The 12,247-nt window shown below is 41.8% G+C and overlaps 2 protein-coding genes across 4 annotated transcripts in view; both read right to left on the bottom strand.

Moving 5' to 3' along the window:
• Positions 1–12,247, bottom strand: part of osgn1 (oxidative stress induced growth inhibitor 1) — a 135,421-nt gene that overhangs the window by 28,953 nt on the left and 94,221 nt on the right. The window lies entirely within an intron of this gene.
• mtss1 (MTSS I-BAR domain containing 1) overlaps positions 1–12,247 on the bottom strand; it is a 75,134-nt gene that overhangs the window by 37,540 nt on the left and 25,347 nt on the right. For all 3 annotated transcript variants that reach the window (XM_053316805.1, XM_053316807.1, XM_053316808.1), the window contains exon 3: positions 6,722–6,795. In XM_053316805.1, the coding sequence (XP_053172780.1) occupies positions 6,722–6,795 (74 nt within the window). The remainder of the gene's footprint in view (positions 1–6,721; positions 6,796–12,247) is intronic.

The raw sequence follows: 12,247 nt of genomic DNA, 5'->3' as shown, positions 1-12,247 counted from the left end.
TTTGCTTTTATATGTACTGAGATGATGTTATGTTCTGTATGTTTTTACTCAATCTTCCTCAACTGTTGCACCATCTTGCATTTTTCCTTTGTTGCCATAGTTTATGTGTGTGTCACCAGCTTTGACACAACACAAGGATGCTTTCAGTGTCTACGAGGATCACACATGACACGATCGCTAATGAGCTACAGTTAACGTTAGCTCACGCTCCAATACGTTCCGACACATTCCCTCCGAGAGAAGCTTCCTCCTCACATGCCTTTGAGCAAGGCACAGGGCGGCCAGCTGTTCCTCTGGGAAACTATCTTCAAACACGCTATGTTTTTTTTTTTTTTTTTTTTTTTCCACTACCCACATCACAGAAAGATGAGAACATGGGCATCACCATAGCAACCAAGCACAGAACCAACACATACACCCACCGGACTGGTTCTGACACACATACAGACTCCCCCTGCGGGTGTTATGAGGGGCTGAAAGGAAGAAAACAATTAAGCATTTCTACATGCTGACAAGACTTGTCAACGTAAAGAGTGTGAGAACGAGCGAGTTTGCGTGTGTGTGTGTGTGTATCTGTGTGGGAGTTATAGGAAACAGGTAACGTGTGGCCTTTCTTAAAGTCAGCTGTTGAACTTTTCTTTTGTTACTCAGCAGCTGACGGGCAAAAGAAGCTGCTGAGATAATGGAGGAGGAGGAGGCAGCTGTCAAAACACACTACACAGGTGCACGCACACACACACACACACACACACACACACACACACAATAATGGAATGTGCTTGGTCAACAGCAGTTTGAAGGCGGTATTAGCTTAGCTAACACTGAGCTAACTGCTAACAGATGGCATCAGTCTTGTCTCCGCTGCAGCACCAACCAAGCAGAGTTAAACCAGATGAGGGACAAGCAGGACTGAACCAAAGGAGCCATATCTAGAGCTGGGCAATATATCAATGTTATATCAATACAGTGATAGTCTTAGATTTTTGGTATCGTGATATTTGATTTTTATCCATATCGCCCAGCTCTAGCCATACCTATTTTTTTTTTTAACAGGGCACTCCTGGTCAACACATTACCCAACACAGGCTGAACTGTTTGAACCCAATGTGCTGACGAGCCGTGATATCAAAGAGTTAAGTTGTTCAAACAAGACACAAGGACACGAGACACGGAGTCCGGCAGCGTTTCAAACTGTCGCCAACTCTGCAAAACCTTTTCCTGCTGGGTTTAGGGTTATCTGTCATGAACATTAAGTAATAAAATACAATCCTCGATATATTAGTATTGAGAGCTAACGGTCAATAATGTAATAAATAAAGCTGATAAATCATCCTTATAGGTCTAAAATCTGGCACTACAAGTCAAATTCAACCAGGCCGGGGCTTAAGGACCCAGGTACAGCCTGGTTTTGGGTCTCAGATTTAGGCCCAAACATAACGAATACTCTGTGGTCATCCCATTATGACCCTAATTTAACCCGGTGAGATGTCTACAAGAGTTGCTGTGAATAGTACAATAGCTGCAACTAACAGTTATATTAAATCAAATCATTTGCAGGTTATATTCGCAATTATTCTATTTATTCATTATATCGATTTAAAATGGTTAAAAACTCAAGTTAACATCACTGGATGTCTTTTGTCCGACCGAACAATCCAAATTCTCACATTTAAGAAGCTGGAAGCAGATAATTGATCAGCGTTCCTGTTTAACTAATGACTTAATCATTTAATCAATTATCACAATTATTGTCTGATTTTTCTGTCAGATTATTGATTAACTGACCGACTGTTTCAGCATTATTTGAATCTTCGAGGCAGCTAACGCGAACATGAACAGCTGGGTTATCTGTGAACTCTGTGATCCTTATTGAACGTCACTCTTATTGATTGTGATTTAGAAATTTCCTCTCTGAACAACAGAGTCAGTGAAAAAGCTGTTGATCCACAAATCAATATTCAGCACTTCATTTTAGGCTGGCAAAAGGAAGAGAAGGGTGTAAGGGAATTATTGCTTCACACACAAACACACACATCAGCAGCAATTTTGGGTAGTGCTTTGCTCAAAGACACTGTGATCAATGGCTGGTGCAGTCTGAGCTTTCTGAAATCTTAGATGTGGCTACTTCTTAAAACAGCATGCAGCTCTGACAGGGGTAAAAACTTTCATGCTCACAACTCCAACATAACCCCTTCACTAAACTCATCTTAAATGTGTTATTATTGTCTTTATCATTGTAGTATTATTCTATACCAGAGTTCCTACCCCCCCCCCCACACACACTACCTACAACATACCCCACCCAATATGTAACATCCTTCTCTACACACCTAACTGTCTTATGTCTATTGTCTGTATATTGAAAAAAAAAAGATGTTTTTATGTTTTCTAGGTCAACGTATCTCTTTGTCAATCCTTGTTTGCTGCATTATTTCACCAATAGAATAAAGAAAAAAGTAACCCTTGTAGCATTGTCTGCAGAAAAAACTATTTCGTGAGACACATCTCCAGTGTTTTGGGGGGGGGGGGGGGGGGGGGGGGGGGGGAGTAACAAAGCCTTGCATGAGGAAACACTGACAGGAAAGGACACAAACTGACAGATGAGACATGACTGACAAATGACTTCTACACTGCTTTGTTTTTTAGCAACAGGGACGTGCTGTGATTCAGTTCAGTTCAGTTCAGTTCACTAGGCTTTTTTACATTAAAAAACTATTTGTCCAAATATTTAGAGACTACAAAATAATGATATGAACATTAACACAACATTAAGACTGAAATATATAGGGAGGAAGCTCCCACTGGAACCTGCACTTCTTCTCTTAAATGATGACTCCAGGTTTAAGATCGTTGAGATAGAACGTCAAATCTTCCACCGCACCAGTTATCGATGAAACATTGGCTATAAGCTCTTCTCGAGGTGATCTACCTGGAGTGGTCATCAGCTCGGATTAATAATGCTAAGCTAAGAACGTTGGAGATGTGGAACAAAGCCGCAGAGGACGTTAAAAAACTACTGTCATGACTTTTGAGACTCTCATCTATGGTAACTCTGTATCACTTTGGTCTATTCAACTTTTTATACTATAAACTTTTTACTATCTACTGTGTGCTCCATAAGGAGGGGGGGGGGGGTACGGGAGGGAGGAGAGAGGGGTGGGTTCTGTAGGTAAGGTATGTGTACTGTCTATTATGTACACTACACATACCTGTATAATTATTGTAATGTTGCAAGCTGTATAAAAAAGTTAATTACAAAAAAAGACTGATATATATTAATACTGGTATATATATATACACATATATCCTATCCATGCTTCTCTCTCTCTTCTCAGATGTTATCACACAGAACTCGTTTCTCCTCTTGTATGACAACACTGAACATATTTTGCTGCTATCGTTGCTCATTCAACCCTCTTCCCCATATAGATAGGACAGTCTCTGAGGGTCAGGGAGATAGATAAACTCAGGATATATAATATTTATTTTGTCAAAGAAAATCTATTTCTAATGCTTATATTTCTCTCAGTAAAACAGGAAGTGAAATTCTGCCTCCACTTCTCTTTCGTGACAAACACAACACCGCCTCTGCCTCCCTCCCTCCCTGGGTCATCCGCTCCGCCTGTTTCTCTGTGTCCACTCAGTCTATACATTATCTGTGTTTTTCTGAGTTCTCTATCAGTCGCACGAACATGACTCATAGAAAGTAGAGACGGGCATGAGACAGTGTGCGTGTGTGTTTAACAGAGAGAGATAAACACATGCTGAGAGTGCTGACTGCTGTGTGTGTGGTTGCGTGTTGTTCAACCTAATCACTCGCTCGCTGCTGAACTATACGTCTTGTGATGCGAGATGCGTGATCATACCTTATGATACTGTGGTGGTGGTGCAACGGCGTTACGCTTCAGGTGATGTCATGTGTTGCACGATGTGATCCGACACTGCCTGAAGTTGCATATTTGTGATTATTTGAAAAAAACAGGGGGGGGGGGATGTGTGCTCATGAGCCTCTTCTGTTTGTTTTATTAGAAGTTGTGTTTTATTGTCGTCGAACCGCAGCAGATATATTTAACTCTGCTGTCGTCCTTACGGGTCAAACTGACCCCATCTCTTTTGACTGTTCCTTCTTTCCTTCCTTCCTTCCTCTTAATTTGCTCCCTCCTCCTTCCATCCTTCTTTACTTCCTCCCTCCCTCCTTTCCTTCCTTCCTTCCTCCCTCCTTACTCCTTTCCTTTCTTCCTTCCTTCCTCCTTTCCTCCCTCCCTCCCTCCCTCCTTCCTCCCTCCCTCCCTCCTTACCTTCCTTCCTTTCTTTCTTCCTTCCTCCCTCCTTTCCTCCCTCCCTCCCTCCTTACCTTCCTTCCTTCCTCCTTTTCTCACTCCCTCCCTCCCCTCCGAACTCCTTTCTTTCATTCCTTCCTTCATTCCTCCTGTCCTTCCTCCTGTCCTTCTCTCCTAAATTCCTTCCTTCCTTCCTTCCTTGACTTGAGGACAACCGGAGGGTTAAAAAGCCAAATCTATCATACTCATATACCTTTAGCGATTAGCCCCCCCCCGTTTTTTAACAACAAATATGAACACTAAGGCATGACAGAGCAGGTCTGCTGCAGCTTCCGTGTAGGGGAGCGGCCATGATTCATCTCCCACACACACACACACACACACACACACACACACACACACACACACACACATATTTACTGGATTTCCTTTAAATACCAACTGACTTCTATCTTACATAATCACACCAGCAGCTGACTGTCTTAACAAAGCCCCCCCAAATACACAGGCGCTGCAGCTCCGAATACACTGGTAGTCACTGTCCAAGTCCTCCATGTATTTACACAGCCTGCAGCTTGCATCAGGAGGGCTCCGTGGTAGCACTCCAATCACAGGAGAGGAAAGGAAATGTGTGTGTTTCTGTTTGAAGTGCGACGAAAATGTACCAGGTTTGTCTGTTAATTCGATAAAGAGATGAGTCTGTGAAGAGTCATGGTTATCCAAAGAGGGTTGAACTGGACTTGAGCTGTAGATACTTGATACTCGGTAAAGAGAGGAGCATCAGACCCTTAAGTTTGAATGACGGGAAGTGTTAGCGCAACAGACAACAAACAATGATATTCTGGACAATAGCGTTCTTCCAGCTGTGTGTTAACAGTTTGGGGAAGGTCCTTTCCTGTGTCAACATGACAGTGCTCCCCCCTCCTCCTCCTCCTCCTCCTCCACACAAAGCCAGGTCCATACAGGAATGCTTGGAGGAACTTGATTGGACCTCAACCACACACCAACGCTCCAGGATGAACTGGAACGCTGAACGGGAGCCAGGTCTTATCACCCAACATCAGCGCGGCCGACCTCACTTGTTCTGGAGGCTGAACGGGAGCCAATCCCTGCAGCCAGGTTTCAACATCTTGTGTGGAAAAGCCTTCCCAGAAGAGTGGAGGCCGTCAAAGCAGCAGATTAATGTCCACAGTTTTGCAATCATAGGTTCAACTATGGGTGCACTGTTCTCCCTGGATGTGAGATGTATTATACCTCTATATTTGACAAACTAGGGTTGCAAAATTCCAGGAATTTTCAAACTTGGAAACTTTCCATGGGAATTAACGGGAATAAACTGGGAATTTACTAAACTGAAGGTATGTTCTTATTAGGGAACTTAAATATAGCTGTGTAACACTGGACCACACTTTTGAGCCCAGAGCACACAACTTGAAGCCAGACTTTTGAGCCTGTGGAACCTTTGAACCTTTCCACTAAATTACCCTCAATTGCCATAAATTCCCATAAATTCCCATAATTTCCATGGAAAGTTTCCAATTTGGAATATTTCCAAAATTCCCCAGCTTAACTACCCATGGAAATTTACTGGAAACTTTCCGGAGATTTACCGGAAATTTTCCACCCCTTTGCAACCGTATGACAAACTGATATTGATTATTGTCCAATTCTGTCCAATTCTGAAAACAAGCGCAAACATGAATTTCCCAAAATGTTGGAGTGTGTTGTACAACACTGAAAAACTAAGAACACTCTGTTGTGAAGCGTGGACGTCGAGATGTTAATGCGTGTAACCTAATCTGGGGTAAAACAAGGCAGCTGCACATGAAGTCTGTGTGTCACTTCAGAGAGAGAGAGAGAGCAAGCGAGAGAGGGAGAGCGAGAGACAGAGACAGAGACAGAGAGAGAGAGAGAGAGAAAAAGAAAAAGAGAGAGAGACAGGAAGACCAAGAGGAAGAAAAGAAAATACATTAAGAAGAAAAATGACCCCAAACCACCGAAGTAACTTGGCATGAAAGCACAAAAGACAGAAGAAAAAGGGGGAGAAAAAAAAAGAAGAGTGATGTGCTGAAAACTGTCTGGGCAATTTTCCTGACCTACTTCACCCTTCCAGCATAATCTTTAATGGTTTTTACATTACACTGTATCACACACACACACACACACACACACACACACACACACACACAGAGCAGAGGCCCATAGAGAGCTAATGAAGCTAATTAGTTCCCTCGTGATCTCACTATTTATAATGAAAAGAGAGACACAGTAAAAGATCACACTGAAGGGAGGAAGGAACAAGATCAAGAGTCGAGCAAACACACACACACACACACACACACACACACACACAAAGCTGATCCAAGAGAGTGATTTTCCTTTTGATGTGTCATAGCGACTGTATGACTGTATGACACTGTGTTGTTTCGGTGTGTGTTTACCTCTGGTTCCTGTCGCCATGTCTGCCACCTTCTGAAAAGCATCCAGGAAGGCTCCAGTCACCAAGATGGTCGTCCTGAATCAACGACAAAAACACCACACACGTCAAGTTATAACATTAAACACACAAAAAGTATTCTAGGTGACCTTTGACCCTCTGGTTTATTCATTGTGTATTGTCTTTACTTGTTTGTTAAGTTGTATTTTGTCTTTTTGTATTTCTTTAACCTTCCTGTCGTCCTCCCGGGTCAAATTGACCCCAACTGTTTTGACTGTTCCTTCCTTCCTTCCTTCCTTCCTTCCTCCCTCCTTCTGTCTTTCCTTCCTTCCTTCCTTTCTCCCTTCCTCTTTTACTCCCTCCCTCCTACCTTCATTCCTTCCTTCTTTCCTCTGTCCTTCTTTCCTCTTTTCCTCCCTCCCTCCCTCCTACCTTCCTTCCTGCCTGCCTTCTTTCCTCTGTCCTTCCTTCTTTCCTTTCCTCCCTCCCTCCCTCCCTTCCTTCCTCCCTTCTTCCTCCCTTCCATCCTTCCTTCCTTCCTCCTCCCTTCCTCCCTCCTTTCCTTCCTTCCTTCCTTCCTTCCTTCTTCCTTCCTTCAATCCTTGACTCGAGGACAACAGGAGGGTTAAAAAAGGTATCCTGTTTATTCTTCATGATGCTCTTGTTAACTTATCTTGTTAGTTTTCTTGTTAAATGTTTTTGTTTAACCGTGTTGTCTTCTGTTGTTAAGGACCCCCCCGAAAACATGATGATACATCTCAACGGGATTATTCCTAATAAAGAATTTCAACAAAAGAGCTCATGAGCTTAAACTTCAGAGTTTCTCAATGCTTCACAATCCATGATAATGACACCTGGCCACAAAACATTAGCTAGCAACCCTTAAGGAAACAATATGATTATTATTCAGTACCAGAGCCACAGACACAGTCTCCTCAAGGCTGAACACATTCCTGCTAAAGTGAGAATATTTTTACAGACAAAAACAAGGAAATATTGTCTCCACTTATAAAGAAATGCTGTGTCTTGTGCTAATCAAATACCAAGAACCAATAACCACTTCTCACCCACTACAGCTGTTCTCGGTAGTAGCACATCCAGATTGGCCCGTACTTTTTAACAAACACAACTGAATGTATTAACAGATGGGAAGCCAGTGAGGGATTGGGCAACTGGAACTGTATTTTTTTGATAAATATACAGTATCAGTCAAAAGTTTGGACACACTTTCTAATTGATGTGAATGGGAAGGTGTGTCCAAACTATTGACTGGTACTGTATATTTATTTACACTGGATTCAGGTAGGATTAGCAGATGTTCCAGTTCTGATGAGGGGAAAAATTTTTGGACCCATGACGACCTTTAGTGACAAGTAATGAAATGCAGATATACCTGGAATTTCCAAATTTGGGAGATAACAGAAGAAAAAAATAAAAAGCAGAATCAGTACATGTGGTAGCAGGTAGTATCATCATAACGATAATGATACCCACCCCCATTTCTGACTGCTATAAACACCACAGAAGAAGAACAAAGCCACATCAGTTATGATATACTACAGTAACTGAATCAGGATTGCTAACTTTAAATTCTACTGAATGGATGGCTGCTTACCATGTGAGTCATGTGACTTTTATTTGCTTATAACGGACGCTGTAAACCAAAACAAGCTAAATAAAAACACGTTTGAAAAAAAACAACAACTTTATGACCACGCCTACACTCGCTCTGAAAAATGACTTATTTTGGAAGCGTGACTGGTCGAGCCACATGAGAGACCGGCTGTCCTCAAAGGCCAGTGTTAGGAGTGCAACTGGAGACCCTCTGACACACACACATAATCATCATCAATGGACCCTATTGTCTGTGTGTGTGTGTGTGTCCCATTACCAGTCAGGTCTATGTTTCTATAGCTGTGCACAAGCGCATACACACACACACACACACACACAGAGTCATTACCCCTGAAAACCTAACTAAGAAGATCAGATGACACTGCTGTCAATAGTTAGTGTGTGTGTGTGTGTGTGTGTGTGTGTGTGTGTGTGTGTGTGTGTGTGTGTGTGTGTGTGTGTGTGTGTGTGTGTGTGTGTGTGTCCAACCTCAGTGGAAATTCTCTTTCATATCAAGACCAAACACACACATACACACCCATCCAATCCAATGCATCATCTTCTAAAGCAAAGCAAAAAAAAAAGAAAAAAGGTCTGCATTGTGTTTAGTGAAGAACAGCAACATAACTTCCTTTAATGTGAGCCAGAGGACACAGAAACGTTTGACACATCAGGGTTAAAAACTAACATTAACTTCTGGCAGCGGCAGCATCAAATTAAATGCACTCTTGCTGCTCGCTGAAGCTTCGCCGAACAGATATGTTTGATCTGCTGTCCAACAAATCCCCGAGCTGCCTGAGCACACTGGTGAAGTGATTCTGCAGGAACACTCGGAGCCCAACATTCCTCAACAAGAAGAAATAAAAACCTCGGTGGAGTCTGACGGAAGCTCGGCACAGTTAAAAATCAATCTGCCTCATCCTGCAGGGGAAATAAGACACTGAAGAGATGCTAATAGGGGGGTTGGAAGGATCGTCATTGACCTCTGAGCCCTCTACTGTCGTATTATTGTGATTTTAAAAGCCTGGGGCGCACCCTGCCACACACACACACAGACACACACAAACTGCCACACACAGGCACATATAGTATTTGGTATGATCAGCTCAGATCAATCTGTATGCCACACAGTAAACTACACCAAGCAGCAGGCTGACGATGACCACAGATACTGGATATACAAAAAGTTATGATTCCAGTGTGCCAGCTATAACATTTGCTACTTATTTCTTATTTATTACTTATTTGTGGGGATTTAAGGTAGTTTAAACATAAGCTAGAGGAGGAAAAGTAAGAAAAGACCAGATGTGTTGGTGAGGATGGGCAGTGAATGGGCTCAAATGTGCAAAAAATAGAAATAGTCATTTATATCCAACGTACATACTAGAGCTGGACCGATACTGGATGTTTAGAGCTGATGCCGATACATCTGTCATGGGGCGATATCGGCCGATAATGATATATATATCGGTCTGGCTCTAATATTTACATATGAAAAAGTATAAAAGAAAGTTAAAAAGACAGTACCCTTATAAGAGTAGCCCATAAGACCACTCCCCTCCCATCATTCCCCAACAATGTTATCATCGTCCATAGTGATGAGCTTTTAATGGGCTGTTGTTTGAAGAAAGTAAACCAAATGACCAGATGTGTTGGTGAGGATGGGCAGTGAATGGGCTCAAATGTGCAAAAAATAGAAATAGTAATGTATATCCAACATACATACTAGGGGCTGGACTGATACTGGATATCAGCCGATAATGATAAATATATATATATATAGGTCTGGCTCTGATACATACATATGAAAAAGTATAAAAGAAAGTTAAAAAGACTCCCCTCCCATCATTCCCCAACAATGTTATCATCGTCCATAGTGATGAGTGTTTAATGAGCCGTTGTTTGAAGAAAGTAAACCAGAAATATCTGCTGCATTGGTCTGAATGAGCAGACATATTATTCATTTATCTAATTTTTAACACGTTGGGTTTACATACAGGATGACACTTAAAACAGTGTTCAATGTCTACTGGAGATAAATGCATTTTCATGGATGGTAAAACCCACAAGTAAAAAGTTATTTATCATTTGATATATATATATAATTTCACCCTTTGACAACCAACAGCCACATCATTGGTGTTGAGTCCTGCAGGCTTCTAATCCTGCTGCAGCCCTCTACACACCGACACATCAATTATGTCGGTTGTCTTAACCCAGGCATGTCCAAACTACTCCATAAAGGGCCGAGTGCCTGCAGGTTTTTTTTTGCTCCAACCAATGAAGAGTGAACGATTCGAACCAATCAGCTGTGTGAAGACTGAGATCAGTTGATTAAATGAGTCAAGCCTGGTGTAGTCCCTGTTTGGTTGGAATGAAAACCTGCAGCTTCACGGCCCTTTAAGGAGTCGTTAGGGCATGTCTGTCTTAACCACAGCTACTGAGTCAGGTGCATTGCAGTCAGAAGCCTTTAGATTTGTTGTGCAGGTTAACTCACCGTCACGTGAAGGGTTTGGGTTTGGGTTCTAGTCACAGAAGCTCTTTGACCAAAACTAATTAAGTTTTTCCTGCAAAATCTGGTTAGATCTGATAAGCTATGCAGTGTGTTCTGGTCAAGGGTCCCTTCAGTAGAGAAGAAGTTAGAAACCAAAATAAGAGAGAGTGAGGCTGGGAGATATGGAAGAAGTAAGAGATAATATGTGGTGTGTATGTAGGGCTGCTCGATTATGGAAAAAATCATAATCACGATTATTTGGGTCAAAACTGAAATCACGATTATTGAAAACGATATTCTTTTTTCTAACTTTAGAAACATGCTGCATTTATTGTCCATTTCTTGTCCATTCAGCCTTTTATCTGCCGCTTAACGCAACACACAGCAGAAAATGTGCAGCGTTACCATGACGATAGTTCACACGTCACTTCCTGGTTTTTAATAATTAGTAAACTCAGCATTGTCTGACGCAGGCTGGAAACTCTGCACTTTTATTTACATTTAAAACATTTCGCCGTGTGTTTCAGCTTCTGTCAAACTAACAGAGCTGCAGCGACTTCTGGTCTGAGCTTTTCAAAATAAAACCTTTGTTATTGAGCACTATCTCATTATCATTAAAAATCATTTCCCCTCGATTTTATTGTTTTGGTGCCTAAATCGTAATCACGATCACATTTCGATTAATTGAGCAGCCTTAGGTGTATGATACATGATTATAATGGACTTCCAGATTCACATAAATATCAAATTCATTCAAAATTACATTGTCTGTGTCTTACACTGAAATCTTTTGCCTCGAGCTCTTAAGCTGAGATCCACTGTCGTCTTTACAGTTTAGTTTGGATGCACTGATTTAAAACTGCAAACACAACTCACAGATGTTCATACTGTCTGGTGACTAAAAGTTAATCCGTCCTTCCAACCAATCAGAGTCAAGAATTTCCAGTGATGCATTTCAGTATTATCCTAGTGGACGATGACTACAGGGAGACACAGACATTATGCTGCTTTTATACTGAGACAGCTACTGAGTCATGGTGTGTGTGTGTGTGTGTGTGTGTGTGTGTGTGTGTGTGTGTGTGTGTGTGTGTGTGTGTGTGTGTGTGACAGAGAGAGTATGATTCAGGACACAACAGCTGTCAAGTAAAGCTGAATGTATAACAATACCCAGAAGATATTTGGTAAAGATATTTTTCAGGGTTTAACAATAAGTTTATCTTGCAAGGCAGCTGGATTCAAGAGATAACGGCATCACAAGATCATTTTTAGGTTTCGAGTTCTCCACCTGTCTAAGCTTTCAAAATAAAACCTTTCTTATTGTGCTCTTTTTCTTCTTATTATTAACAAACAAAGTTGGGGCTGTAAATTACGGGAGATTCCCGGGAGAAAAGACAAAACGGGAGAGCCGTGGGAGATGAGTCT

Source organism: Scomber japonicus, chromosome 3, assembly GCF_027409825.1.
Source record: "Scomber japonicus isolate fScoJap1 chromosome 3, fScoJap1.pri, whole genome shotgun sequence".
Taxonomy (NCBI): domain Eukaryota; kingdom Metazoa; phylum Chordata; class Actinopteri; order Scombriformes; family Scombridae; genus Scomber; species Scomber japonicus.
Note: the sequence above shows the minus strand (reverse complement) of the source record. Positions and strands in the feature narration are given on the sequence as shown.